This window comes from Delphinus delphis, chromosome 9 (genome assembly GCF_949987515.2).
Source record: "Delphinus delphis chromosome 9, mDelDel1.2, whole genome shotgun sequence".
Classification (NCBI taxonomy): Eukaryota; Metazoa; Chordata; class Mammalia; order Artiodactyla; family Delphinidae; genus Delphinus; species Delphinus delphis.
In genome coordinates, this window is record NC_082691.1 from 74,693,080 (window position 1) to 74,719,841 (window position 26,762).

Genomic DNA, 26,762 nt, shown 5'->3' on the forward strand with positions numbered 1-26,762 from the left:
GGACCAGCAGTTATTTCTTTAATGAATATATCCAGAACATCTTCCAATTATGTACTGGGTTGTATGTGCATATTTTAAAGAAGGCCGAATATTTTTCTCGTAATCTTTTTTTTTTTTTAAACCAGAATGTTTAAAAGCTATTTGTGCACTTTCTCACATTTTAGCTGGCGGAGTTCAGGATTTGATGGGAGTATAATCAAGGGCTCAGCATGTACTCATCGCAGACTGGGTCCATACGGTCACTGGCGGGGAAAGAATCCTAGACTCAGGATACCGACAAGCCTGCCTCAGGCGGAAGTAAGCAACTCCTCCCGGTTCCTGGGCCTCGGAGGCACCCGCGCACGCGCACAGCCGTGCTCTGGCCCCGTGAGGCGGGCGGAGGGAGGCGGAGCTCACGGGGCGCGTGCGCGGCGGCCGGGGCTGTGGGCCCCTCCCTTGTCGGGGTCGCGCGGCGCGGAGGACCGCACCGAAAGGGGGAAGTCAGGTGGCCGCTGCTGCCGCCGCCGCCGCGGTTTGTCGCCAGAAGGAAAATGGCGGATCTGGAGGAGCAGTTGTCTGATGAGGAGAAGGTAAGGGCCGCGGGGGCGGCAGAGCCCATCGGTCCGGGAAGCCAGTAGAGCCCCGCCGTATCAGCCCGGAGTCTGGCCGCCGGGGAAGGGCATTGGTCGGTGCCCCCGGCTGCCCTTCTTCCCCTCTCCTCGCTGCGCCCGAGTGCCTGCCCCTGTCAGTCACCCGAGGCCCCGCGCGGGGGCAGGTCTCCGCCAGGCCTGCTCGCTCCGCTCCTTGTAGGGTGTGTGCTCCGAAAATAGGTAGCGGGAGCTGGGCGGCGGCGGCGGCGGCGGGCGGAGGCCGGGGGCGCGGAGGGCGGCGGCCGCTGGGGACCCTCTCCCCGCGCATGGGCCACGGGGGCCCTGCGCCAGGGTCGGGGACTGCAGAGGGGTCTGGGTCCCGGCCTGGGAGCGGCCCAAGGACAGTACTCAGCCCGATGGCCTGGCCGGAGAGGGTGGCCGGGGTGAGGGCTAAGGGGGAAAAATTGCTTAGGAAGCAGACCTTGACTTCTCTCTTCTAATCTATCCTCCCACAAGCAAACTGCTTTCTTTCCTGGGTCCTACGTTTCTTTTCCTTTAGTCGTGGAAGTCTCTCTCTCTTTTTTTTTTTTTCTTTTTCGGTTTTAGCTGTAGGCAACGAAGTTGCTCATAAAAAGACACCCCCCTCCCCACGGTTGTTTGCTACTCTTGTTGGCAGTAGCCGCTCTGGGGGCCGACTTGGTAGCGCCCCGTGGTCCTGCTAGGACTTCTTCCGAAGAGGGGAGATTGTGGAACTCCTTTTACTGTATCTTAGATGCTGTGACAGCATTAGAACCAGATGAACGACTTAAGTTCTCAGGCATTTGAAGTAAGAAATCTGATCATTGAACTGGATCTCTCTTATTCGCGGTTTCCCTTGGCCTCTGTGAGGCCCCATTCTCCAGAGTGTGTTTTGGGACACAGGGGTACCCTCCTAATTTTAAGTATTTCCTGCACAGGTCCTTGATGTTTCTGAAACTCAGAAGTAACTGACATAACAATGAATAAGATAGTTAAAGTTTTCGAAGACTCCACTCTTAATTTAACAGGGCTCATTTTTAAGTTCCAAAGCAGTAAAGCCATGTATGAAACACAAAAAAATAACTGGTGTTTAAGAAATCCTCATGTAAGCCTACGGGTATTTTCGGTTGGAACGCTCTGCTCCAAGTGTTTTTATATCCTGTGTTCTTGTACTGAAATGTCATGTTCTGTCTTCTTCCCGATGTGAACGTGCAGCAGTCAGCCTTATCTTCAGTTCCGGAAATCTTTTTTACCTCTGTGCTCTTTGGTGAAAGTGATAATAAAACGACAAAATGGGGAGAGCAGCAAGATTCTCCATAATCCACAGTCCTGGTAGGCAGATCCCTGTATACACAAAAGTTGCTGTGCAGTATTCACACGTGTAATATTGGTAAATAACCATAAATGGGTAACTGAAAATGTATGCAGGTGCTCACACACATTTAAAATTAAGTAGTACTAAAAAGTTTTTTAAAGGGATTGTCATGTTTTTTATTCTGCTGTTGGTAAGTGGTGATTAGTAGCTCAAGTGGCTAGAAATCTAGCTGAGGAGAGAGTACTCAGTGTGGGAGTTAATATAGGCCTGCCATGTGTTGTAAAGACCTAAAATAGCAAAGTTTTTTCAAAATGATATGACAGGATTTCTTGTCATCCAGCACTCTCAGGGCACTGAGCTCCATAAAGGTGTGGGGCTGGGTGGGAAGGGGTCTTATTCTCTATGCTCGCCCAACACCATGTTTTAACAGTAAATGAATGAACACTCCAATTTGAAGGAATTTTGTGGGTTTGTTTTTATTTCGAGTTTTGTAAGACTATTCTGTGGATATTTTGCATATAAATTTCTGATCACATCTTTTAGTAATTTAAGAAAAATATTAACCAAACTGTGAGGTTAAATTGAAGTAACTGGTAAAGTGAAATTCTAACAGTCTTGTCACTTTATTTAAATGTTCTTTTTAATCTCTTGGGAGGAGGACCTTGCATATAGAATCAGAAATAGGATTTAAAGGTGTTATTTTTTAAACTAATATTTAAATCATTTTACTTTTCCTGCCACCTTGTTTGTAATTTTCAAAAATAAGTTTTTAATACTTAATTTAAAGCTCTTGGAATTTCCATTACTGACTGTGGAAGTAAGGAAGGGAAGCTGTTAAGACTTAGTAGTACCATACTTTGTATATGCCTGGTTCAGTTAGACAATACATTTGTTAATTTGTTGTAAATTTGAGCTAGGTTTGATTATTACCATTGCACAAATAAGTAAAATAAATTTTTAAAAGCTTTAAGTAATTCACGGAAGGACACCAAAGTAGGAAGTGCAAAGGTGGTATTTAAGCCTGAGTTTGTCTGAATCCAAAGTTGATGCTCTGTGACATTACACTTCTTAACAATTGATGATAGAATCCTTTTCTGGATTTACCTCTTTGTGTTAAATTTGACAGCTTAATTTGGAAAAGGGAGAAACAATAGTTCTCTTTGTTTTTAATAGAAATTGTAAATGCCAAACACTAAATAGTGTTGGGTTTTAAATTTAATTTGTGTTTGATCGTTTTAGAACAAAGTTCTAAAAAAAGACACATTTAAAAGTTTTATGCTGTTGGTGTAGTTTCATATATGTCCTGTGGTAGGAAGCATTTTAGAAATTAATCTAGAATAATATCTTTGCTTTTTTCAGTTATATACAGTTGCTTTTTGAGGATACCGGTATGAAATGTAATAACCTTTTCACTTTTGGCCACTGGGTTAGTAGGAAATAAAATTATCTTAAGAAGCACAATGAAGTTGTTTAGTTATTCATTTGTCGTGGTGTGTCCTACAGACCTTTTTACATAGTTACAGAAACTCTAGGTTAGAACAGTTCATGTTTTCCCCTCCTGGGTCAGCTGCACTGTACAGTAAAGCATTTTTTGTGATTGAAATTATGTGAAATTGTGGTATAAGGCTCAGATAAGAACTATTCCCAAACTGCTCTCTAAGTGAGAAATCCTGGAAGTCACTTGAAGCTTTGGAAGACACCTTACCACAGCCCCCGCCCCCCACCAACCTCTTCTACCTTCCCCCAGTGAGTAGTGATCCGCTCGCATAGCTTCAGCTTTTGTATCTTTGCAGATGTCTCAAGTACCTAGCTCAGCCCTGCTTCTCCCCTTAGCACTGGTCACACATTTTTATCTGCTGGTCCTCTTCCACAGAAGTCAGTTAAGGAGATATGCTCAGATGGAACCTGCCTGAAAGTAAATTCATAAACTCCCCTCCTCTCTGTCCCTGCACAAAGCAGGGCAGATACCCATCTCTTTCTGCTCATATTTCTCTTTATGACTCTGTTCCCATTATTCAAGTTATCCAGGTTTTTAACTTCAGCTTTAACTTTTTTCCTCCTTGTGCTCTCTGTACCTTACACTTAGTTTCCAAACCTTGTCACTTCCATCAGAATATGTCTTACAGAAATTATTTCTTGCTTGAAAAGTTCATTTATATTAATATTTGATTTATAACCTCTCAATTGACAGACGATTAACAATTTATGTTATGAACTACTGTTGTTTAGTAACAAACTTGTACTGTATGAACAGAATGCAAATTGATTGTACCTGTTCTGTGACTACACAGTTGAGGAAGAAACAAAGCTAAGGGAGGAAAAGTAAGGTTAGAAGAATGACTCATATCTGTTTTATTTGCCACTGCTGGACTTTTATTATAAACTTTCTAGACAAATCCCTCCATCTTCCTATCATTTTTCTACTCCCAAACTTTTAGTTGCTGCATCCTCCATTGCCTTTACAAGGAAGCCCAACTCTTGAAAATGGTGTTCATGTCCTTGTATTCCATTCTAACCTAAATAGTTCTGACATTTCCAATATATACTGTTATTTAATCATGCTGTGAATTCAAAGAGACCTGCATGCTAGTCCATGCCTAGCACATGGAGTAAATTATTTAATCTCTCAGCAGCTTCAGTTTCCTCTAAAATGTGGGGATATAACAAATTATATTCCCCATTAAACTTTTATAAGTGCACATGTTGCCTGGCATGTAGTAAACACAATAAATTTTAGTTATTTTTCTCTGCTCATGACTTACCTGCTTTGAGCATTGGTACTGCTCCCCGATCTATCCCCTTTTTTGAAAGATGAAAAATTACTCTTCCTTCAAGATTTAGCTCAGATCACATGGCTAGTTTTCTCTCTCTCCTGAACAACTGTTTTCTCTCTCTCCTGAACGCTGAAACACATCATTAATGTTGAATACAGTTTTGCATAGTAGTTATCTGTTTACCTGTCTTTTTTCCTGTATTCTGTTGAATTCGTTAGTGCAGAAATGTCATCTTTAGCATCTGTCAGTGCAATGTATGTGATGAGTACAGTGGTTCAGTGAGTGAATGAACAAAGGAGTAATGAATTTACAAAATTAAGAAAAAAATAACAGTTTTATGAAAAGAAGTAGCATATAAAGGTAAGTTTTGGAGGGAAAATCTAGTATGCCTACATTTTTCACTTCTAAGTAGTGTTACAGATTTTAAAGATTTAGGTAGTTAAATGAAATTCCTGGTGCTCCTTGAGGTGCAGGTGGTGATACTGGCTATGGTTCAAATCACTTACACATGCTAAATTATAAGCAGTTTGTATACTTCTCCCCCACACACAATCATAATGTGGCTTCAGAAGTTTTGTTTGTATGTATTGATAAAAGCAATGTAAGCTGCCATTATATTCCATCATGATTAATGTAAAATCAGTAGTGTTCTTATTAACTAAAAAGTAAACTCAACCAGTAAGCGATTAATGTAGAAATTATTCATTCCTAATTTCATTCTGTAGGTGAATGAATTCTGTCATTGCACCAATAAAATGTAAAAATTCCTACAGCAAGCAGAAACTTGATAGCTGCTGCAGCATTAGTGGAGTTTTTTAGACTTTGCACACTAAAGCAAATTTGTAGTACATTCTCAGTGCATTGGGGAGTCATTTCTACTTAAAATAAAGGTGGTTATATACATAGAAGAACATGGTATATATTACAGAAAAATCCGAACGAACTTTTTGGCCAACCCAATAAAAACGCTTAGTACAAAGTAGTTTTTAAGGTTGAAAAGCATGATGGGAAAACTTGACCTGTGGTCCTGACCTAAAAGCTTAATTGCCTGAAGCAGTAATTTATTGCAAGAGATTGATGCATATCAAAGAAAATAGGGGTTCCATGGAACCACTTATAGTTGTCAAAAAAGGAGAATTTCATTAATTTTATTCTGAAGGGTAGAACTACAGTCTTCATATTCTTTCTCTTAAGACATTTATTTACATGCTCTACTGTGAACCCTATGGCTGAGAACTTCTCTTGCACATTTTAGTTCATAATGTTTCTACTGAAAATGAATAGAATTAATTTTTGAAAACTACCCCTACATTTATTCATTTACCAAATATACCATATTTCATTGATTTCACTACTCATCATTTTCCATATTTTAAGATCTCTGAAATCAGGCTGCATTGTACAATCATGGCTTGTGATACAGGTAGCATTTTTCCTTTTTTTAGTGACCCATGAAATTATGCATCTTTCATTGATTGTGAATCAGGGTAAGCAAGAATATAATGCAATAACAAACAAACAAAAATCTCAACGTGAGGGCGTTAGTGGTGGGGGCTTTTCGTGGCATCTCCTCACTCGTTCTGTGTGTGTCTAGTGTGGGTCAGCAGCAGAAGGGCCCTGCTCCGCAAAGTCACATAGTTGTAGGCTCTTGGAGGATTTCAGTCTAAACGTAGGCTTTTTGATATGATACATATGCACAATGGAATATTATTGAGCCATGAGAAAGGAGGATATCCTACCATTTGCAACAACGTGGACCTTGAGCACCTTGTGCTAAGGGAGATAAGTTAGAGAAAGACAAGTACTGTACAATATCACTTATATGTGGAATCTAAAAAAGTCAAACCTGTTTAAAAAAGCAATAAAATGGTGGTTACCAGAGAATGGAGGGTGGGAGGGATAAGATTAATGGTGTTTAAGGGTACAGACTTGTAATGAGTAGTAAATAAACCATAGCGATCTGATGCACAGTATAATGAATATAGACAGTACCATTGTACTACAGTGATGTGATAAATATTGCTTTAGTCGCGATCATACTAGGTTATATAAATGTATGAAAGTAACAGGCTGTACACCTTAAATTTACAAAATGTAGCATGTGAAATTTACCTCTCCTCCCCCCGCCCCCCAAAAAAAGTCTTAGGCTTTTTATCACTGTCCCCACACCAGTGGGAAAGAAATGCAATGAATACCATACTGGGTTTTAAAGCTCCCCCCCTACCCACACACACACTAAGAGACTCACTGCACTTCTGCTCAGATTTCAATTAGCTTAAGCAAGTTATATCTATAAACCTCATTTCAGAGGGGGCAGGGAAGAAGAAGAGAAATGCAGTATTTGTGAATAGCAGTAATGATTCTATAGATTAAGTTTTAGACTCACTGAAGGTTGGTGATTTGATTACCTGGTTGGTAGACACAGTGCAACACTACAGATTCAAGGATGAATCAGACATATGTAACATATATATTATACAGGGTCAAAAAGCAATAAGTCCATGGACATTCAGAAGATGGAAAAGTTACTTCTGCCTAGGAGGATGGTAGGTATCAGTTGAGGTACAAGCTCATGTCAGAGAGCACAGCACAGGAAGAAAAAACAGAAAAGTGGGAATGAGCAGGAAATATGAGTTATATCTCAAGTACTTTGCAAGTAAGAGATGCAAAGATGAATTGTGCTGTTAAACAGCACAGATTTTCTCAGCCTCAGCACTATTGACATTTGGGCCAGATAACTCTTTGTTGTAGGGGTGTCCTGTGCATTTTAGGATGTTTGGGCATCCTTGGCCCACATGATGCCAGTAGCACCGCAGTCACAACAGTCACAAATGTCTCCTGTAGTACAAAATCGCCCCTGGTTGAGAACCACGGGTCTAGACAGACTGGAGCTAGTGAGACCGGTTGGGAAACTGAGTTAAGTGTTAGGACCAGATTTAAAGTAGTTTTACAAGACACGGAGGAAAAAAATGATTGCTAACATTTCAGAGTTGCAATCAACAAGACATGGTGAGTGAATGTAGAGAAAGGGAAGAATCAGCGGTAACTGAACATTAAAATCTGGTTGACTGGGGAGTGGAACCACCACTAACAGCTAAAGAACACACAGGAGAGAAGATGCACAGCTCGGGGGAATAATGGTGAATTTTGTTTGGGTTCTACTAAGTTTGAGATGCTAGCAGAATGTCTATGTGAACATGCGTAGCAGATAGGGAGATGTAGAAATGGAGCTTGGAAAGAGATCAGGCCCAGAGATTATATAGATTTGGAAATCCTCTCTGGGTTAAAGCCACGAGATTGGAATAGCTTTTAGGAGAACAAGTTCAGACATAGGGGAGGAGAGGGCAGAGAGCATATACTTTTGGATACTTTCATTTAAGGCATAAGAGAAGGAGAGAAACTAGAAGGTGAGGAGTGATCTTTGAAGTAGAAGTGTATACCTAGCACAGAGTAGGTGCTCATCTCACAGAACTTGAAGAGAATTTCCAGAAGGAGCAGTGAAGTATTGCAGAGAGATTAAAAAGGAATATAGAATTGAGAAGAGCCTTTGGCTTTAAGAGAAATGGATGAGAAACAAATTATATCTCCTATATGCCAATATCTACTGTATTAATTAATTTCTCAATTGTCAGAGCAACCTTGTTATTATCTGTATCTTGCGTATGGTAAGACTGGTGTAGATGAGGCCAACTATTTTAAGTGGTAGACTAGAGATCGTTGCTGGCCTTTAAGAGAGCAGTTTAATGGCCTTTCAGTCTGTGTACGTTGTAGTTCAGTTACCATACTCAAAGACCTCCCTCACCTTCTTTTGTATTCTTGCCTATCTCTGTTCCCTTAGCAGTTTGTACATACCTTTGTTATAACATTTACCCATTTTAATAGGTTTCCTGATGTTCTTATTTCCTGCGTTTTTCAGGGACAGGCCCTGTGTCTTATTCATCTTTGTAATTGCAGTAGAGTGTGTGGCATATATTATTATCAGTGACTTCAACTCTGGTTGCACATAAGAGTCAACTGGAGAGTTTATAAACAAACATGGATGCACAGGCTGGACTCATGGGTGAGGCCTGGAGCATCTGTACTTTTTTCAAAAAAAGTTTCCCAGATGGTTTGAATGTGCCACCAGGATTGAGTTTCACTGTATTAGGTGCTCAATAAATGTTGACTAAAGGATAAGAAGAGGAGACAGTAAGTATAAATTACTTTTTCCCCCTATATTAGTCTTTTAATTAATTTTTCAAGCTTTTTAAAATTGAAGTATAATTTACAGTATTGTATTAGTTTGGGGTGTACTTTTTGGGTGTACCATGAAGTGATTTGATATTTTTTATACGTTACAAAATGGTCACCACGATAAGTCTAGTTACCATTTGTCACCACGCAAAGTTGTTACAATATTATTGACTATATTCCCTATGCTACACATTATATCCCTGTGACTCATTTATTTTACAGCTGGAAGTTTGTACATCTTAATCGCCTTCCCCTATTAAAGTATAAATCATTCTTGAAAAAAATTCAGTAATGAAACCAAAGAGAAAGAGTAGATACTACTTCATTTTTTCCTACTGTTTCATTTTAGGGATACTTTTTTTTTTTAGATAGAAAAACTTTAGGAGTGTTTGTGGGCTGAGGTGAATGATTCAGAGGACAGAAAAAAATTGAAAATATAAATAATAGTTTGTATAACTTTCTCAGTTAATAATGCCTACTTTGGATTCATAGATTTCTTAATATTTTAAATAAATGGTAAAAACATATTTAAAGAAATAGTTGTTGAATTCAGTGGATGACCTAGTTGTAGATTAAGTGATATGGGCCCTGTTTTTAATTACTATTCAAAATGATAATTATAAAGGAAAAAAATTCTTAAGGAAAACATCAAAACAAATTACGTCTTTTACGTATACTCAGATTAAAATAAATTAGTCTATAACACAGACATGCAATTAATGATCACTTGATCATAAACTATTTAAATAATGATCGAGTTTTAAAAAGTATTTTTTCTATTTTTATTTTACTTTTAACTCTCAAAAAGGCATAGGGAATTTTTAGAGAGTTATGGGAAACAATGTCAAATAATTCTTGTAGTTGAAGTAGAAAAATTCATAATAGCTCTTTTTAACTTTACTGCTGGTCTCTAAGACAGTGACCCTTTTTGGGAATCACATTCCTTGAGAGTCAGGTGAGACCTATGATTCTTTTCTTCAGAGGACCAAATGCCTCAAATTTTGCATATACAGTCCCTTACAGGGCAGTGGGTACAATATCTGGCAGCCTATCAGAATCAGGTGGGGAGATTTTCAAAAATATAGATTTCTAGATGTCAGTCCTCTGGAGATTGATTCAGTAGGTCTGGAATGGAACATGGGAATCTGTATTTTTTCAAAAGCTTTCCCAGCAAATCAACCAGGCATCCAGATTTGGGAAATCTCTGTGCTAGTGTCTCCTGCCTTGATCATGGAGGAGATAACTATGTGGGAAAATGTCCAATGTATGGAAATTAGAGGGGTTGTAGGCAGTGTTCTCAGATAAAATATAGGATGCCTGGTTAAATTGAATTTAAGATAAACAACAAATAATTTTAGTATAAGTATTCCCAGTGCAGTATACTTTGGGGCTAATGTAGAGTGCAGGGCTGTTCGCCTCTAGATTTAATGGTTCCAGATAGCAATTTTTTGTGGTGTGCATGTGCTTTTGTGCACAGGCACTGTCTGCTTTTTATACTTTTATCCCCTTTTTTTTAGTTGCTCAAAGCTTTTTAAAATTTTTGTCAGCTTAATATATTTATATCTGCTTTGGTGAAGACTCCATTTTTTGCTAAAGAATTAATGTTTTCTACAGACAGTCAAAATCTCCTGGATTTTACCTTCGTGTTGGTAAAAATTTTGCCAATTTACAGTGCCCAGCAAAAGCATCAGAAAAATCTGGAGAATTCATAGACACAGGTAGTTGAAGTAACATTAATTTTGTCAACAGCTTCTATAAATTGTGCCAATTGATTGACAACCTGTGGTAAATTCCCCCACCTTGTTGTACTTTCCTGTTCTAGCTGGTAATCATAAAGTTGAAGTAGCACTGCCAGATGCTCACATCTTCCAGTAACAGACATATCTTAAAGAGGCAATGAAGGCCAAGGGAATCTAGTCACTTCTATCTTTGGCATTTCACCATGAAGCTTGGCTTTACTTGAGAAAGATGCTTTCTATACGGTAATGCAAAGACTGACAGAATGAAGGACTGCAAGGCAGAAAGCTACATATGGAGTTTATTTGCATTCAGCCCACCTTCCCTTTGTTCTCCTCCCCTGAGAAGTTCTTCAGTCTTACTCAGCAGTGTAGGTATAAGATAAGATTGTAAATTTTAAGAGTGTAGTCCTAAAATTATAGTCCAGGTAGCACAGGGTGATAAAAACACTTGATGTGTTCTATTCTTTCTGAGGGATCTGTTCTTTCTGAGGAACCTATTTTTCCTGAGGGATCACCCAGGACCAAAAGCAGCAATTCAGTATTCTGTTGATATTTGTCTGGATCATCAGTCTATGCCATAATGTTACCAAGGATTTTGATCACAGCTTCTTATACCAAATGTGCTTATCTTCCTTTTACATCTGTTGCAGCACTTAAAGAACCAAGGAGGGCTTCCCTGGTGGTGCAGTGGTTGAGAGTCTGCCTGCTGATGCAGGGGACACGGGTTCGTGCCCCGGTCCAGGAAGATCCCACATGCGGTGGAGCGGCTGGGCCCGTGAGCCATGGCCTCTGGGCCTGTGTGTCCGGAGCCTGTGCTCCACAATGGGAGAGGCCACAACAGTGAGAGGCCCGTGTACCGCAAAAAAAAAAAAAGAACCAAGGACTTGGGAACTTCTTTAGAAAAGTAAGGCATCGTTACTCCACAGGATTTAGCCACAGGTAGTCCTTTTTCTGGGTATCGTGACTAATCTCTTTCCATCACTGTGGTAGTTTGGCTTCTACACATATTGGTCCAACATCATGTGCAAATGCCACATAATTCATCAGTATTACTTGCTTTGCTCATCACCTGGTCTCAATCAAATTGAAAATTGTGTAGAGAAACTGATTTCTCTCTGTTGGCTCAGGCTGTAAGATGCGCTACACAATATGAGGGGCACCAGCTCCTCTCTGTTGCCTGCAGCACATGAGGAACAATTTGTGCAGGCAGCTTCCCATCGTTAACATAGTACTTTTTTCACTGCAATTTGAGACACTTCTGATCCTAGGTGACTATCTGCTGACATTCACAAAAAGAAAGTAACGTGTGGTGGAAAGCAGGAGACAATTTCTTGTAAGATTATCAAAGGTGAACTGTTTTTTGTTTTTTTTTTTTTTGCGGTACGCGGGCCTCTCACCAATGTGGCCTCTCCCGCCGCGGAGCACAGGCTCCAGACGCGCCGGCTCAACGGCCATGGCTCACGGGCCCAGCCGCTCCGCGGCATGTGGGATCTTCCCGGACCGGGGCACGAACCGTGTCCCCTGCCTCCCCTGCATCGGCAGGCGGACTCTCAACCACTGCGCCACCAGGGAAGCCCGAGTGAACTGTATTTTTACTCAGTGGAGAAGATAGCATTCCTTCCTTTCGTAGGGAAAGGATTTGGTAAATTCTCTCTAAGAATAGTGGAATCAACTTTGTCTGATATGGAAAGGTGACTGTCCTTACGTTTTCCCTTGTCTGAACGATTTAATGATTTACAACTGAATTCTGCCCATTTTCTTCAGATGTTTGTGAGGATTCTGATCCAAAGAAGTCTGAGCAGTCACAAACTGCCACGATGGCACAGTGGTCATTTTAGAGGAGGTCCATTTCACTTTCAGGCCTTCTAGTTTGCTCCATCAAAGACCCTTTCTAACTACTTAATAAACCAACTTTATCTTCTTATTTCTGAACTAGCAAGGCGTTCTCTGTAGGCCAAGGAATAGAGAAGAGTGGAGGAAGGTTGCCTAAAATTGTGGAAGAGCCTGAAATTCATCTTCCACTCCACTGGCCACATACACAAGATTTTTCCCAGTTAGTCACTTAGTAGACTTGCAGTAAGTCTGGAGGTTTTGAAATGTTTAATCTGCATCATCCAATAATTGAAAATCTTGATCTTTATTTTCATCTGAGAAGTTTATTGATGTAAGCTTGTAGTTATTCTTAAATAAAAATTCATTTCCTAGGAATTTTAGAGCTCTTTTTTCAAGAGATTTGATTTGTAATTTTTTTGTTCCTATAAAAGAACGTTGTTTTCTGCAGCCTTTGTCAGATTGACTCAGCTCCTTCCCTTTTTTTTAATGTTGTAAATATAACTGTCAAATTTTACCCTCCTCCCTTCAAATACATGGAGGATCGGAAACTAGATAAGCACACTTGTGAATTTATGTCTGAAATAAAAATAGGGAAGATATACGAAGAATCTCTCTTATGCCCTTCTAATGTTGGGACTATATATCAGCTTATTTGCTTGCTTAAAATATATTTTAAATAACTGAGTTCCTTGCTTCTTGGTCCCCAGTTATATCTTAAATTTGAGCTTCACAGATAAGTGAGATCCGGTTTATTTGCCTCCTCTGCGCTCTGTTGGTGAGGGAGGGGTTCCTGCTGTAGGGTTATGGAGATGGCTGAACACACAGCACCTGACATTGGAAAGATGCGGTGAATAGCAGTCTATTAATACAAATACTCAGTCCAGGAGATAGGGACACAGTGGAGGGAACAGAGTGAACAAGCAGAGGCCAAGGGAGGCAAGCTTTGTAGTATCAAGAAGGTAGAGTGAGGGTTCCAGCAGGAGGATGTGATTGGCTAGTTTGAATAGTTCCACAGGCTGGCAGGGAACTGAAGCCCCATACTCAGGGATGAGCAGGAACTGTTCCTGTTCCCTGTAATAAAGAGGGTTGTCTGGCTAGGGACCTTATCTGCAGGAGGAGATTGAGGATGGGAACTTGCAGTTAGGCCGTTCAAGGTCCTTCCGTTTTTCCCCAGATGTCAAGGCACACGTAATACTGGGCTTTAATTTTAGGCCTTATACTACAGTTCTCAGTAGTAGTACTGATCTTTTATCAGAAGTGTATGCTAATGATTGCTGTATTGAATAATACATCAAGAAGTTTTTAATAGCATAATTTGACCTTTGAGTTTTCCTTTCTGTGTGACCTTTTCTTTGACAATTTGCAAAGTTTAAGATATTCTGCTGCTGTGTACAATTTAGTCACAGTAGATGAAAGGTGGCCAAAACATACATGCAGTGATATGGAGGCATGAAAGAAGAGTTCTTGTCTGAAAGACTGAATGGAGTGGTGAGGCTCTAGTATTGTATAGGTGGGATGAGAAAAAGCGTGGGTTGGTTGTAGGAGCTATCAAGTAGCAGAAAGAGTAAAAAGGTAATAGCTGTTAATTGAGTGCTTACTCTGTGCCAAGTACTTTTCTAAATGTATTACCTCATTTACTGCAGGTGAGGAAACTGAATTTAATTTGCCTTTGGTCCTATAGGTAGAAGTCAGTGGAGCTGTAGTCTGAGTACATACAGTCTTATTTAGGGTTTATGCTGTTAACAGTACATTTTACAGCCTTTGAATACAGAAAGGCCTTATATGCCGTGCTAAGGACTTTGGACTTACCTTGTTGGCAGTGGGCCACCATTAGATGATTTTAAGCAGGAAAGAAAATGATCGGAACTTTCATTGAAAAATATCAATCTGGTGGCAGAGTGGAAAATGACTTTCGGAGAAAGATGAGATTAGAGGCAGGGCAGTTATTGTAACAATCCAGAAAGGGAATGGGTCCGAATGAAATAGAATCAAAGAAAAGGAGATTGGATTTGAGCAAGACAGACAGACACTCGATAATGTGGCTGACTGTGGGAGAAAGGGAGAAATGTGGAATTGAATGTAGGTGGTGCCGATAATTTTATGAAGAACAGAGGGAGTAGGTTTGGGTGAGACAGTCAGGCATTTAATGGAGATTTCTAATAAATGAGTTACATTTAGAAAAATGGATCTTGATCTTGAGAGAGGTTGTGATAGGTATATAGATTTGAGAGCTATTGTTATGTGGTGATAATAGAAGCAGTGGAAGTAAATGAGATTACCCAGATATTTTGGTTGTTTCTTCTGAACCATCATAGAAAGATGCTATATTGGGAGGCGGCTCTGAAAAGCCTTGGACTTCATCTGAAGAATTCATTCAAATCCCAAATCTGGATCTCTGTTTTCTCTTTTCATGAATTAAAGGTAATAACAGCCATCTAGGAAAGTAACTGTAGATGATATTTTATTTTATCTAACAGACCACAGGGGTTTTAAAAGGTTAAGAAATGATGATATATTTCATCTCCCTTAATTTACCTATGAGAAATGGAGATTTAGAGAAGTTAAATCAAAACCTGGGTACAGATGGTTTGTCTTAGCTTAGATGAAAACCCAGATCTTAACTGCACATTGCCACCACAGAACTAGGAACTGGCTTTTTCTCCTGTTTTGCTACCACTGGTTTTTGAGGTAAGCAGAGTACAGAGGGAAGGGATGATTTCCAAGGGAGGAGAAAGGATGTTGGCATGTGGGAACTGAATGCACTGCAGAAAACACAGAAATGCATGGGCGTAAGCCACAGCTGTACCACTGTAGGGCACAAAGAAGCATTTCACGTGTAGTGTGAAAATGCCTGTATTCCAGAGCTAATTTTAGGAATACTGAACTATACTAATGCAGATATATTTATTCTCTACTACTGTTACTGCTCATACTAATATATTCACCCAAGTTTACGTAGCTAATGAGTAGTAGAAATGAAAATCCAACTCATTCAATCTGACTCCAGAGATCATACACTCTACTGCTTCCTTATATTAGCATAAGTTTTTATGGTTTTGAATGTACATTATTTAAAAATTAACTGTCTACATACAGAATTCCATTAGTGATAACTCTTAGAATGCTCATTTCATTAAAATACTATATTCCCTGACCATCCTAAATAAATGAGAGTTTATTCTTGCTTATAGATTGATTCAACATTGATTCAACAAAAACTACCTACCAAGTTTAGAGTATAGGGCTGCCTACTGATATTATTGAATATTCAGAAGTTCCTTGAGGAAGTTACATTTTTGCAGTTACTACCTGAATGCTGACTACTAAATTCATTAGATGCTTTTCAGAATTATCTTTGGAATTTATTAAAAATTATGATGTGTTTTTCATGTCCCAGACTGAAAAAAAGTAATTCACACTTTAAAAATAGTACTGAAAATAGTTACTTTCCTTTTTTTCTTTCTTTTATTTGTTTATTTATTTGGTTCAGTGGGACAAAGAAGTCCATTTTAACAAATAGCATTAGGATGGCTTATTTATCCTTATGACGATGTAATAAAAAATGGATCTCCATCCCACATCATATACAGAAATCAGTCCCATATAGATTAATGGCCTAAATTCAAAGAGCAAAACTTGAAGAAACTTTAGGAAAAATGTAAGAGAAAATCCCCACAATTTAAGAGTAGAGAAGGAATATTTTTCCCCACTCTCTAAATACTTCACTGTGTTTAGGGCTGTCTCTTATATAACCACAGTACAATTATCAAAATCAAGAAATTTCACATTGATACAATATTATTGTCTCATCTACAGACCCTATTCACATTTCACCAATTGCTCCAATTAGATCCAGGGTCTAATCCAGGATCGCATTGAATTTTGTTGTAGTGTCTCCTTGGTCTTTAATCTGGAACAGTTTCTCAGCATTGTTTGTCCTTCATGACCTTACCACTTTGGAAGAGTGCAAAATGGTTATTTTGTAGACTGTACCTCAATTTCAGTTTATTTGATGTTTCCTCATGATTAGATCAGCCTATGAAGTTTTGGCAGGAGCATAACAAGTGATGTTGTATCCTCAGTACATCCTACTAGGAGGCACAGTTTTTACTATTATAACTTAGGTCATTTGGTAAAGGTGGTGTGGCAAGTTTCCTCAATATAAAGTTACTGTTTATCCCTTAATTAAGTATCATGTAGAAAGATTCATTCACATTGTGTAAATATGCTCTTAGACTTTTACCCATTAATTTTAGCATCTCTTGATGATTTTTGCCTGCAACAATTACCATTGTTGGTCACCCCAGGTGATTTTCTAATTCAATCATTCCTTCTACATTAATTGAAATTCTACTGTAATGAAGAGCTTCCCCCCGTTTGTTCATTCATTTCTTTATGTCAATATGGACTCATGGATTCTTATTTTATTCTGTGGGTTGCTGTCATTATTTAATTTGTTGCTTGAATTGTAGCCCATAAGAAAAAGTACAAAACAAAAAGTTTAGTAGTATTTTTGTGTTATCTCAGAAAGTTGACGGGCAGAAATTACTTTTTCTCAGAGATAGTGTATACTAACATTTTGGATATTGTTTTGAATATACTGCTTTGTCTTCTGCATAAGTAACTTTAGAGTATCTGCTTTTTTCCAAGAAGCACAACAGAGTGGAACATACTTTTTATGTTATGTTTATCTTTTTGTATGTTTTATACCAAGTAATGTTTGGATCCTAGAGAAAGCAAAGAAAAAATATAGCTCTTTTAGCTTCTAGCTCTATATTAGTAGGTTAACTTTTAAAAAAATAAATTTATTTATTTTATTTATTTATTTTTGGTTATGTTGGGTCTTCATCGCTGTGCACGGGCTTTCACTAGTTGCGGTGAACGGGGGCTACTCTTCGTTGCAGCAGGCAGGCTTCTCATTGCAGTGGCTTCTCTTGTCGCAGAGCACGGGCTCTAGGCACGTGGGCTCAGTAGTTGTGGCGCACGGGCTTAGTTGTGGCATGTGGGATCTTCCTGGACCAGGGCTTGAACCTTTGTCCCCTGCATTGGCAGGCGGATTCTTAGCCACTGTGCCACCAGGGCAGTCTCAGGTTAACTTTTTAAAACTGTTCTTCTTGATGTGATTGTTATGAAGTATGCCTGTAAACTGCCAGTCACTGACATAGGTAAGAGTTAATCTCCCATCTAGCCAAACCTTCCCAACAAAACCAAGGTATCCTCCCTCTCGCAATCTAGAATTACAGTTTAGAAATAAAATAAAAGTAATAACTCTTGGGCTTCCCTGGTGGCGCAGTGCCCCGGTCCGGGAAGATCCCACATGCCGCGGAGCCTGCGCGTCCGGAGCCTGTGCTCCACAGCGGGAGAGGCCACAACAGTGAGAGGCCTGCGTACCGGGAAAAAAAAAAAAAAAAAGTAATAACTCTTTCCTGAATCCTACTCCAATTTAGAAGGACTTGACTTCGAATAATATCACGTGGAGGAAGACGGTGGTTAATGTAGGAGATTTTGCTGTGGGCCTTAGGGATGTATCTAATAATTCACTGGGCTCATCCAGAAAAATGATAGTATTCCCAGGGGTAAATTGAGTATAGCTCCATATGTGTTAACTTGTGTAACCTTTTTTCTTTCTTGGATTTGGAAGTGGCTAGAATAAATAATTTTTAAAATTAAAAAAATGTCTGCTAGGAAGGATGGATGTAGGGGAATGTTCAGTCTGTAGCAGTGTTTAGAAAATACCCAGATGATTGAACAGTTTCGCAGGAAGACAATTAAGCCTTTGCTGTGGTGGACACTTTCTTTTCTTCAGCACCTGAGAAATCCAAAAAACAGATTCTTCTTAGCTTGTGAAATTCACAAAGACCAGATTAAGATACTTCAGGCATAGCTGGTAAAGTCCAAGTTGTGTTTTGGGTTCTCAGCCAGACAGCTCCCATGACTTCTCAACCCTCAGTGGCACTTCTTTTGACCCACCATTCATTTTGGATATTGTGAGCAGTCTTAACTCTTTTTGGTTACTGTATGCATTTTGTGCAATAGTAAGGGCAAACAAGTCTGTAAGATAAAACTATAGAGCATTTTTGCTTTCTAGGTGAAAACCCAAAATAGAACTGACTAAAAGTCTAAATGATATGTACCTTTTTTTGAAACAACTAAAAAATTTAAAGCTCAACAGTTAATCATATCACTAAATATGCTATACTGTATATATATATATATATATATATATATATATATATATATACTGCTTGCTATCAGTACTTTAATTTTTTCAGTTTTATTGGTAGGGTGTAAGTCATTAGAAGTGTTAAAAACAATTTCCTCAAAATTCTAAAAGTTTCCAAAAGAAATATTTGATAAATTCATCAACAGGTTACCACAATTTTTATTTGTTGCCTGTGGTAGTGATTAAGACTTTGTTTTAAATGCTTTCTAACATTTACCCCAGTAGAAGAGAGGGAGGAATAAGGGAACAAAGGAAATTAAGACATTTTATGGAAACATAATAGATGCCAATGTATATTTAGTATGACTGTCTTCCATTCCCAACTCCACCCTCGCCTTTTTAAAATCACTTATTTTTTATATTTTCATTTTTGATTTTAATAATACTTTTAAACAGTTTAGAAGAAAATAATTTTTTTTATAAATGTATTTTTTTTTTGGCTGTATTGGGTCTTTGTTGCTGCGCGCAGGTTTCTCTAGTTGCGACGAGTGGGGGCTGCTCTTAGTTGCGGTGTGCGGGCTTCTTGTTGCGGTGGCTTCTCGTTGCGGAACATGGGCTCTAGGTACGCGGGCTTCAGTAGTTGTGGCACTCAGGCTCAGTAGTTGTGGCTTGCGGGCTCTAGAGTGCAGGCTCAGTAGTTGTGGTGCACAGGCTTAGTTGCTCCACAGCATGTGGGATCTTCCTGGACCAGGGATTGAACCCGTGTCCCCTGCATTGGCAGGCGGATTCTTAACTACTGCGCCACCAGGAAGCCCAGAAGAAAATAATTTTGAAAACACATGAAATATATATTTTTAATTAACATATCGTAAAATACCCCCTTCTCTATTTTTTTTATGACTTTCAACACATGTATAGATGCATGTAACCATTACCAAAATCGAGATATGGAGTAATTCCATCACCCCCCAAAACTCTCCAATTTTCTTCCTTTCCCTCATTTCTCCCATTGTGTTCACACCCATCCCCACTCCTCCTCCCTGCCCCTGGCAGCCATTGATCTGTTCTCCATTGCTATAAAATATTGTTTATTGGAGAATGTCATGTAAATGGTATCTTATATCATTGCCATGTAACCATCTGAGAATGGTTTCTTTCATTCAGCGTAAGGCTTTTGAGATTCATCCAAGTTGTTGCATGTATTCATAGTTTGTCCCTTTTCATTGCTGAGTAGTATTCCATTGCATAGACACATTATTGTTTATCCATTCACCCATAGGTGGACATTTAGGTTGTGGATTGTTTCTAGTTTTGAACAATTTTCAATCGATTTTTGTGGGAACATAGGGTAGATACCTGGAAGTGGGATTGTTGTGTCATATGGTGTGTGTTTATAAGAAATTGCTAAACTGTTTTCGGTACCAATTGTACCATTTTGCATTGCCACAGAAATGTATTAGAGCTTCAGTTGTTTCACATTGGTATTATCAATCTTCTTTATTTTAGCCGTTCTATTAGGTATATAGCGGTATTTTATGATTTTAATATTGATTTCCTAAATGATTAATGATATTACACATCCTTTTGTGCATGTATCTGTCTTCTGCATATCCTTTTTGGTGAAGTGTGTTCAAGTCTTTTGTTCACTGTTTTCTTACTGTTGAGTTTTGATAGTATATGTTCTAGATACAAATTCTTTATTGGATATGTGATTTGCTGATATTTTCTCCAGTTTGTAGCTGTCTTTTCATTCTTTTAACAATGTCTGTAATGGAGCATAAGTTTTTAATTCCAATGAAGTCCAGTTTATCAGTTTTTTTAATGGGTCATGGTTTTGGTATCATGTCTAATAACTTTTGGCCTAACCCCAGGTCATGAAGGTTTTCTTCTGTTTCCTTTTAATTTTTTGTTAAGTTTTATATTTTACATTTAGAGCTATAATCCATTTTGAGGTAATTTGTTTGGTAAGGGGTAAGGTTTAGATTGCAGTTTATTTTTTGCTCATGGATATCTAATTGTTTGGATATCGTTTGTTGAAAAGATATTCTTTAAACATTGCATTGCCTTTGCACCTTTGTCAAAAATCATTTGGCGATATGTATGCAGGGTATATTTTTTGACTCAGTTCTGTTCCATTCATTATCTATCCCTCTGTCTTAATGACTATAGCTTTTTTTGTTTTTTACTTTTTATTTTATTATTTTCTTTTTCATTATGGTTTATTACAGGATACTGAATATAGTTCCCTGTGCTATACAGTAAGACCTTGTTGTTTATCTATTCTGTATATAATAGTTTGTATCTGCTAATCCCAAACTCCCAATCCATCCCTTCCCCTCTCCGCCTCCCCCTTGGCAACCACAAAACAAGTCTGTTCTCTGTGTCTGTGAATCTGTTTCTGTTTCGTAGATAAGTTCATTTGTGTGTCATATTTTAGATTCTACCTTAAGATTTATGGTTTCACTTTAATTTCACTTAGCTATAAGTGATATCATATGGTATTTGTCTTTCTCTTTCTGACTTCCTTCACGTATTATGATAATCTCTAGGTCCATCCATGTTGCTGCAAATGGCATTATTTCATTCTTTTTTATGGTTGGGTAGTATTCCATGTGTATGTGCGCACGCGCGTGTGTGTGTATATGTATATATGTACACACACGCACCACATCTTCTTTATCCATTCATCTGTTGATGGACATTTAGGTTTTTTCCATGTCTTGGCTGTTGTAAATAGTGCTACTGTTAACACTGGGGTGCATGTATCTTTTCGAATTATAGTTTTGTCCAGATATATGCCCAGGAGTGGGATTGCTGGATCATACGGCAACTTTATTTTTAGTTTTTTTTGGGAACTTCCATCCCGTTTTCCATAGTGGCTGCATCAATTTACAGTCCCACCGACAGTGTAGGAGGGTTCCCTTTTCTCCACACCCTCTCCAGCCTGTATTATTTGTAGATTTTTCTAACGATGGCCATTCTGACTGAGGTGAGGTGGTAACTCGTTGTAATTTTGATTTGCATTTCTCTAATAATTAGCGATGTTGAGTGTCTTTTCATGTGCGTATTCGCCATCTGTATGTCTTTTTTTTGAGAAATGTCTATTTAGGTTTTCTGCCCATTTTTTGATTGGGTTGTTTGTATTTTTGTTATTGAGTTGTATGAGCTGTCTGTATATTTTGGAAATGAAGCCCTTACTGGTCACATCATTTGCAAATATTTTCTCCGAGTTTGTCTTTTCATTTTGTTTATGGTTTCCTTTGCATGCAAAAGCTTAAAAGTTTGATTAGGTCCCATTTGTTTATTTTTGCTTTTATTTCTTTTGTCTTGGGAGCCTCACCTAAGAAAACATTGGTATGATTTATGTCAGAGAATGTTTTGCCTATGTTCTCTTCCAGGAGTTTTATGGTGTCATGTCTTATATTTAAATCTTTAAGCCATTTTGAGTTTATATTTGTGTTTGATGTGAGGGAGTGTTCTAACTTCACTGATTTACATGTGGCTGTCCTGCTTTCCCAACACCACTTGCCGAAGAGACTGCCTTTTCTCCATTGTATATTCTTACCTCCTTTGTCAAAGATTAATCGACCGTAGGTGTGTGGGTTTATTTCTGGGCTCTCTCTTCTATTCCATTATGATCCATATATGACTGTAGCTTTATATTAAGTCTTAAGATTAGGTAGTGTGAATTCTCCAACTTTGTTCTTTTTCAAAATTATTTTGGCTATTCTAGTTCATTTGCCATTGCTACTTCGCATTTACTGCTAAGGGTGTGAAATAATATTCATTCCCTCTCATTTCCTAACCAAAATCTTTTTTTTAATACCATGGTGTGTGTTCATGTGTGTGTTTATGGTTGTTCTGGGCATCAGAGTGATTTCTTGATCTTGCTTGCATTTGCGGGGAGGGAGTGTTAATCTTGATACATGGCCAAAATAGCCTGCATTCATTGCATTCTTCAAACATAGAAAAATAATAATATAGGAAACATCAATGTTAGAATCAGCTTGTTGACGTGTATCCAAAAAATCCTGCTTGGATTTTGATTGGGCCTTCATTGAATCTGTAGTATAGTTTGGGAAAAATTGTTATCTTTACAATAAGGAGCCTTCCAATCTGTGAACATACATGTCTCTCCATTTATTTAGATCTTCTTTGATTTCTTTCATCAGTTTTGTGTAGTTTTCAGGATATTAGTCCTGTACATATTTTGTTAGATTTGTACCTAAGTTTTATAGGTTATTGGGTAGTTTTGTTTGTTTGTTTAAGATTCCTTGGGATTTTTCATTGTAAACAATCATGTTGTCCTCAAGTAGAAAGTTTTATTTTATTTATGAAATGACTTTCATTTGTTTTTCTTACCTTATTGCACTAAGATCTCACTGTGATGTTGAACAGGAGGGATGAGAACAGACATTCTTACCTGATGTTAGGGGCAAGCGTTCAGTCCTGACCATTAAGGATCATCTTAGCTATAGGCTTTTTTGTAAATACCTTTTATCAAATTAAAGACATTGTCTTTTTAGTTTTCTAAGAGTTTTTTTTATCATGATTGGTTGTTGAATGTTATTAAATAATTTTTCTGTGTCTATTGAGGTGATTTTGGTTTTTCATCTTTAATCAGTTTATATTGTGAATTGCTTTTCAAATAGTGAAACAGCCCTACATTTCTAGGAAAAACTCCACTTGGTCATGATGTGTTATCCTTTCTATATAGTTGGATTCAATTTGCTAATACTTTATTGAAGATTTTTGCTTCTGTGTTTATGAAAGGTTTTGGTCTGTGAGTTGTGTTTCTTGTAGTATTTTAGTCTTTGGTATAGGATAATGCTATTCTCTTAAAATAAGTTGGAAGTTTCTTCAATTCTGTTTTCTGGAATAATTTGTGGAGAATTGGTAATATTTCTTCCTTAAATGCCTGTTATAAGAAAACCTGAAGTTTTATTTGTTGGAATGCTTTAACAACAAACTCAATTTCTTTAGTAGATCTAGGACTATTCAGGTTGCATACTTCTTTTTGAGTGAACTCTGGTTTTTTCTGTCTTGGGAAGAATTTATTTCCCTTAAGTTGCTGCTATTGACATTTTAAATACCAAAAAATGTTTATACTTTGGCAGTTTGTTGGTGGCCACCCTGTCACATTCTGCCCTGTTCATCTTTTGGTGGGAGCATTTTACCCATTCAACAAAACTGTTTTAAATCTGAGAAGCAGCATAATGTAGTAAATAAAGTGTATATTCAGTATATTCAGTCTGATGACTGAAGAGTAAATGACATAATCCGTGTAAAGTGCTTGGTAAACACTAATTTAAATAATCCCATTTTTGTTATCATCTTCATCAGTGTAATCTCTCGGTGGTATCCAACAACAGTCGTAGGTTTTGCTTCAGACTTTTTGGTGTTCCAGACTACAAAAGCTTTTCTTTTTGTTTTAAATTAACAGTTTTCTAACTGGCCTTGTCACATATGTGGCCTCTAGCTAGGAACATCTTCTTTTTAACTGTAAATACCTTTTTCATCTGTGTCTCTCCTCTGAAAACCATATGTGTACTTAGATGCATGCACACACACATAGAACATATATACGCAAACATATATAACTATTTCCTTTTCCATTATTTTTAGTTTCTACATCAGAGCAGCGACAGTGCTAGTAAAGTGGACAATATGAAATAAAGCTTTTGTTTTTGTCATGTGTGGTCCCTTAATTCAGTGAATACTTGGATGTGTATTTTAAAAATCACCTGGAAAGCTTGTTTATAGTGTTTTCTGGGCCTCATTTCCAGAATCTAATTCATTTGGTTGGGTAGGGCTCATGAATGTCCATTTCTGACAAGATCACTGATCAGCTGAGTTGGAGGCTATTGTATAGTGGTTGGAAAACTATTATAAATACTCAGAACTTCTTCACTAAATTATAATATTGGGCATGTCATCAAACTCTCATATATAGTCATTAGTGATTAATCTCTTTAATATAGCCTTTATTCTCTTAAAATATACCTGTCAGTATACGTGTTGATATTTTGTCTCTCAATTATTTTTGAACTAAAATTTCCTAAGATCTAGTCAGATCTCATGTTCAAAACATTTTGAATTTAGACCTTTCTTCCCCTCTTCCTTTCTACATTTTTTTAAACTAATTTGTGACTTTATAGACATGCACATTTGTGACTGTATGGACACACAATATATTTTCTTCATAGTACCTAAACGCATCTTATTTCCTCACACATAGAAATTTTCTTGATGGATCATTCTTTTCCATTTTAGTTTAAAAGAAAAATTTGCTTATAAGAAAATATTTATATGTAGGCAGCTTTGAATACTTAAATGCATTAGTTATACGTATATTTTATCTGCATTCAGTCTATGCATTGTGATTATATTAAATGATTAAAACAGTAATAAACTTAGGGTGTTTGAGTGAAAAAATGTCACTGTCTTTAAAATCTTCTTAAGCCATTTTCAGTAGAACTTTGAAGTATTTTAATTTTGCATGGTTTTTGGTTGTTTTAGCAGAGGCCTATGCTGTGGAACATTTATATCTTTGTTTCTGTTTTAGGTGCGTATAGCAGCAAAATTCATCATTCATGCCCCTCCTGGAGAATTTAATGAGGTGTTTAATGGTGAGTGTTTAATTCATAACACTTACGCCTTGATATGTCAAGCACTCCTTTTTTAAAGAATAAGTTACATAACCAAAGTAACTAAGTTAAGGGGAGTGGGTAGAAAAATCTGTATTTTTTGAATTACAGTGAAAATTTTTGTCAATCTGGATTTTGTAAGGTTGAGAATATAATGTGTTTATGACATATGATAATTATGTTTGCAAATTTTAACCCTCTTAAAGAATAACATTAAATCATTTTAAAAGAAAAGAAAATTTTAATTTTAATTTTTTTTTGGAGTTGTGAAATACATTTTTTATGTTTCTTTTAAAGAAAAGCCTACTTGATTAATAGGAACAGCCAAAAAAGAAGGGAGGAACGTTGTTTCACTGTGCTTGTTTCCTGGGCTTAGAAGATGACATCACATGTAAAAACAATTTGTTATTTAAATTATATCTCATAAATCAGTTCACAGTATACCTTTCTTTAAACCTCACACCTCACTGGCAAACAGTTTTATAATTATTCACCCATAGATGAGAAATTTAAATACAACGTAGTCTCCTGGTTGCTGTAAAAACTGTAACAATAGCTCCTCTTTAACAGAATGAAGTGGTTGAAATAGTTGTGCAGAAAATGACCTGTAGTGATTTTTATACAAAACTTTTTTTTTGCGGTACATGGGCCTCTCACTGTTGTGGCCTCTCCCATTGCGGAGCACAGGCTCCGGACGCGCAGGCTCAGTGGCCATGGCTCACGGGCCCAGCCGCTCCGCGGCATGTGGGATCTTCCTGGACCGGGGCACGATCCCACGTCCCCTGCATCGGCAGGCGGACTGTCAACCACTGTGCCACCAGGGAAGCCCTATACAAAACTTTTTAAAAGCAGTTTTAAGAATAATCTACCACAAGTACTTTAAATGTGTAATTTCTACTTCATATATATTTGGCTTTCACTATGTCTTAAATTAAAACTAATTTATACAGTGCTCTTCAGTTTCATTTTTTAAACATTTTACTCCAGAGTAAGCTATTTAAACCTGTTTTTTGAGAAGTTTAATCTCTCATTTTCATTCATAGTATAAGATATAATGGAATCTCACCTCAGAAAAGATTAGGTTTGAAAGTCAAAAAATGAGGCAAAAATTGTATAAAGTTAAAATACCCTAGAAAATCCCTTAAATCATCCACAAACAAGATTAATATATGATTTAGTACATACAGTTACATAGGTAATTTTTATACATTTAAAAATTTAACCACTGAGCTACACTTAGAGGAAGAATGGCAGTCTATATTGTGAAAAATCTGGAAGTTAAAATATTCTTCCTTTCAAGATAACCATAAAATCTGAAACAATGAATTGGGAAATTGGGGAGAATTCAGAAGTATTTCTTCTTCCTATAGGGTTTAACTTCTGTTTTAATATTCAGCCTTTATAACCTAAATACAGGTTAATACGTTTGATGGTTGGGGCATTAAAGAAGATAGTCTTTTCTCCATAGGGT

The 26,762-nt window shown here is 37.7% G+C and overlaps 1 protein-coding gene and 1 pseudogene across 2 annotated transcripts in view; one reads left to right on the forward strand and one right to left on the reverse strand.

Annotated features, from left to right (window-relative positions):
- The first annotated feature begins 342 nt into the window (after positions 1-342).
- Positions 343-26,762, forward strand: part of CAPZA2 (capping actin protein of muscle Z-line subunit alpha 2) — a 56,221-nt gene continuing 29,801 nt past the window's right edge. For both annotated transcript variants that reach the window (XM_060020783.1, XM_060020785.1), the window contains exons 1-2: positions 343-569; positions 25,210-25,273. In XM_060020783.1, the coding sequence (XP_059876766.1) occupies positions 531-569; positions 25,210-25,273 (103 nt within the window). In that variant the 5' untranslated portion in view covers positions 343-530. The remainder of the gene's footprint in view (positions 570-25,209; positions 25,274-26,762) is intronic.
- LOC132431357 (RAB11-binding protein RELCH-like) lies at positions 9,153-14,312 on the reverse strand (annotated as a pseudogene).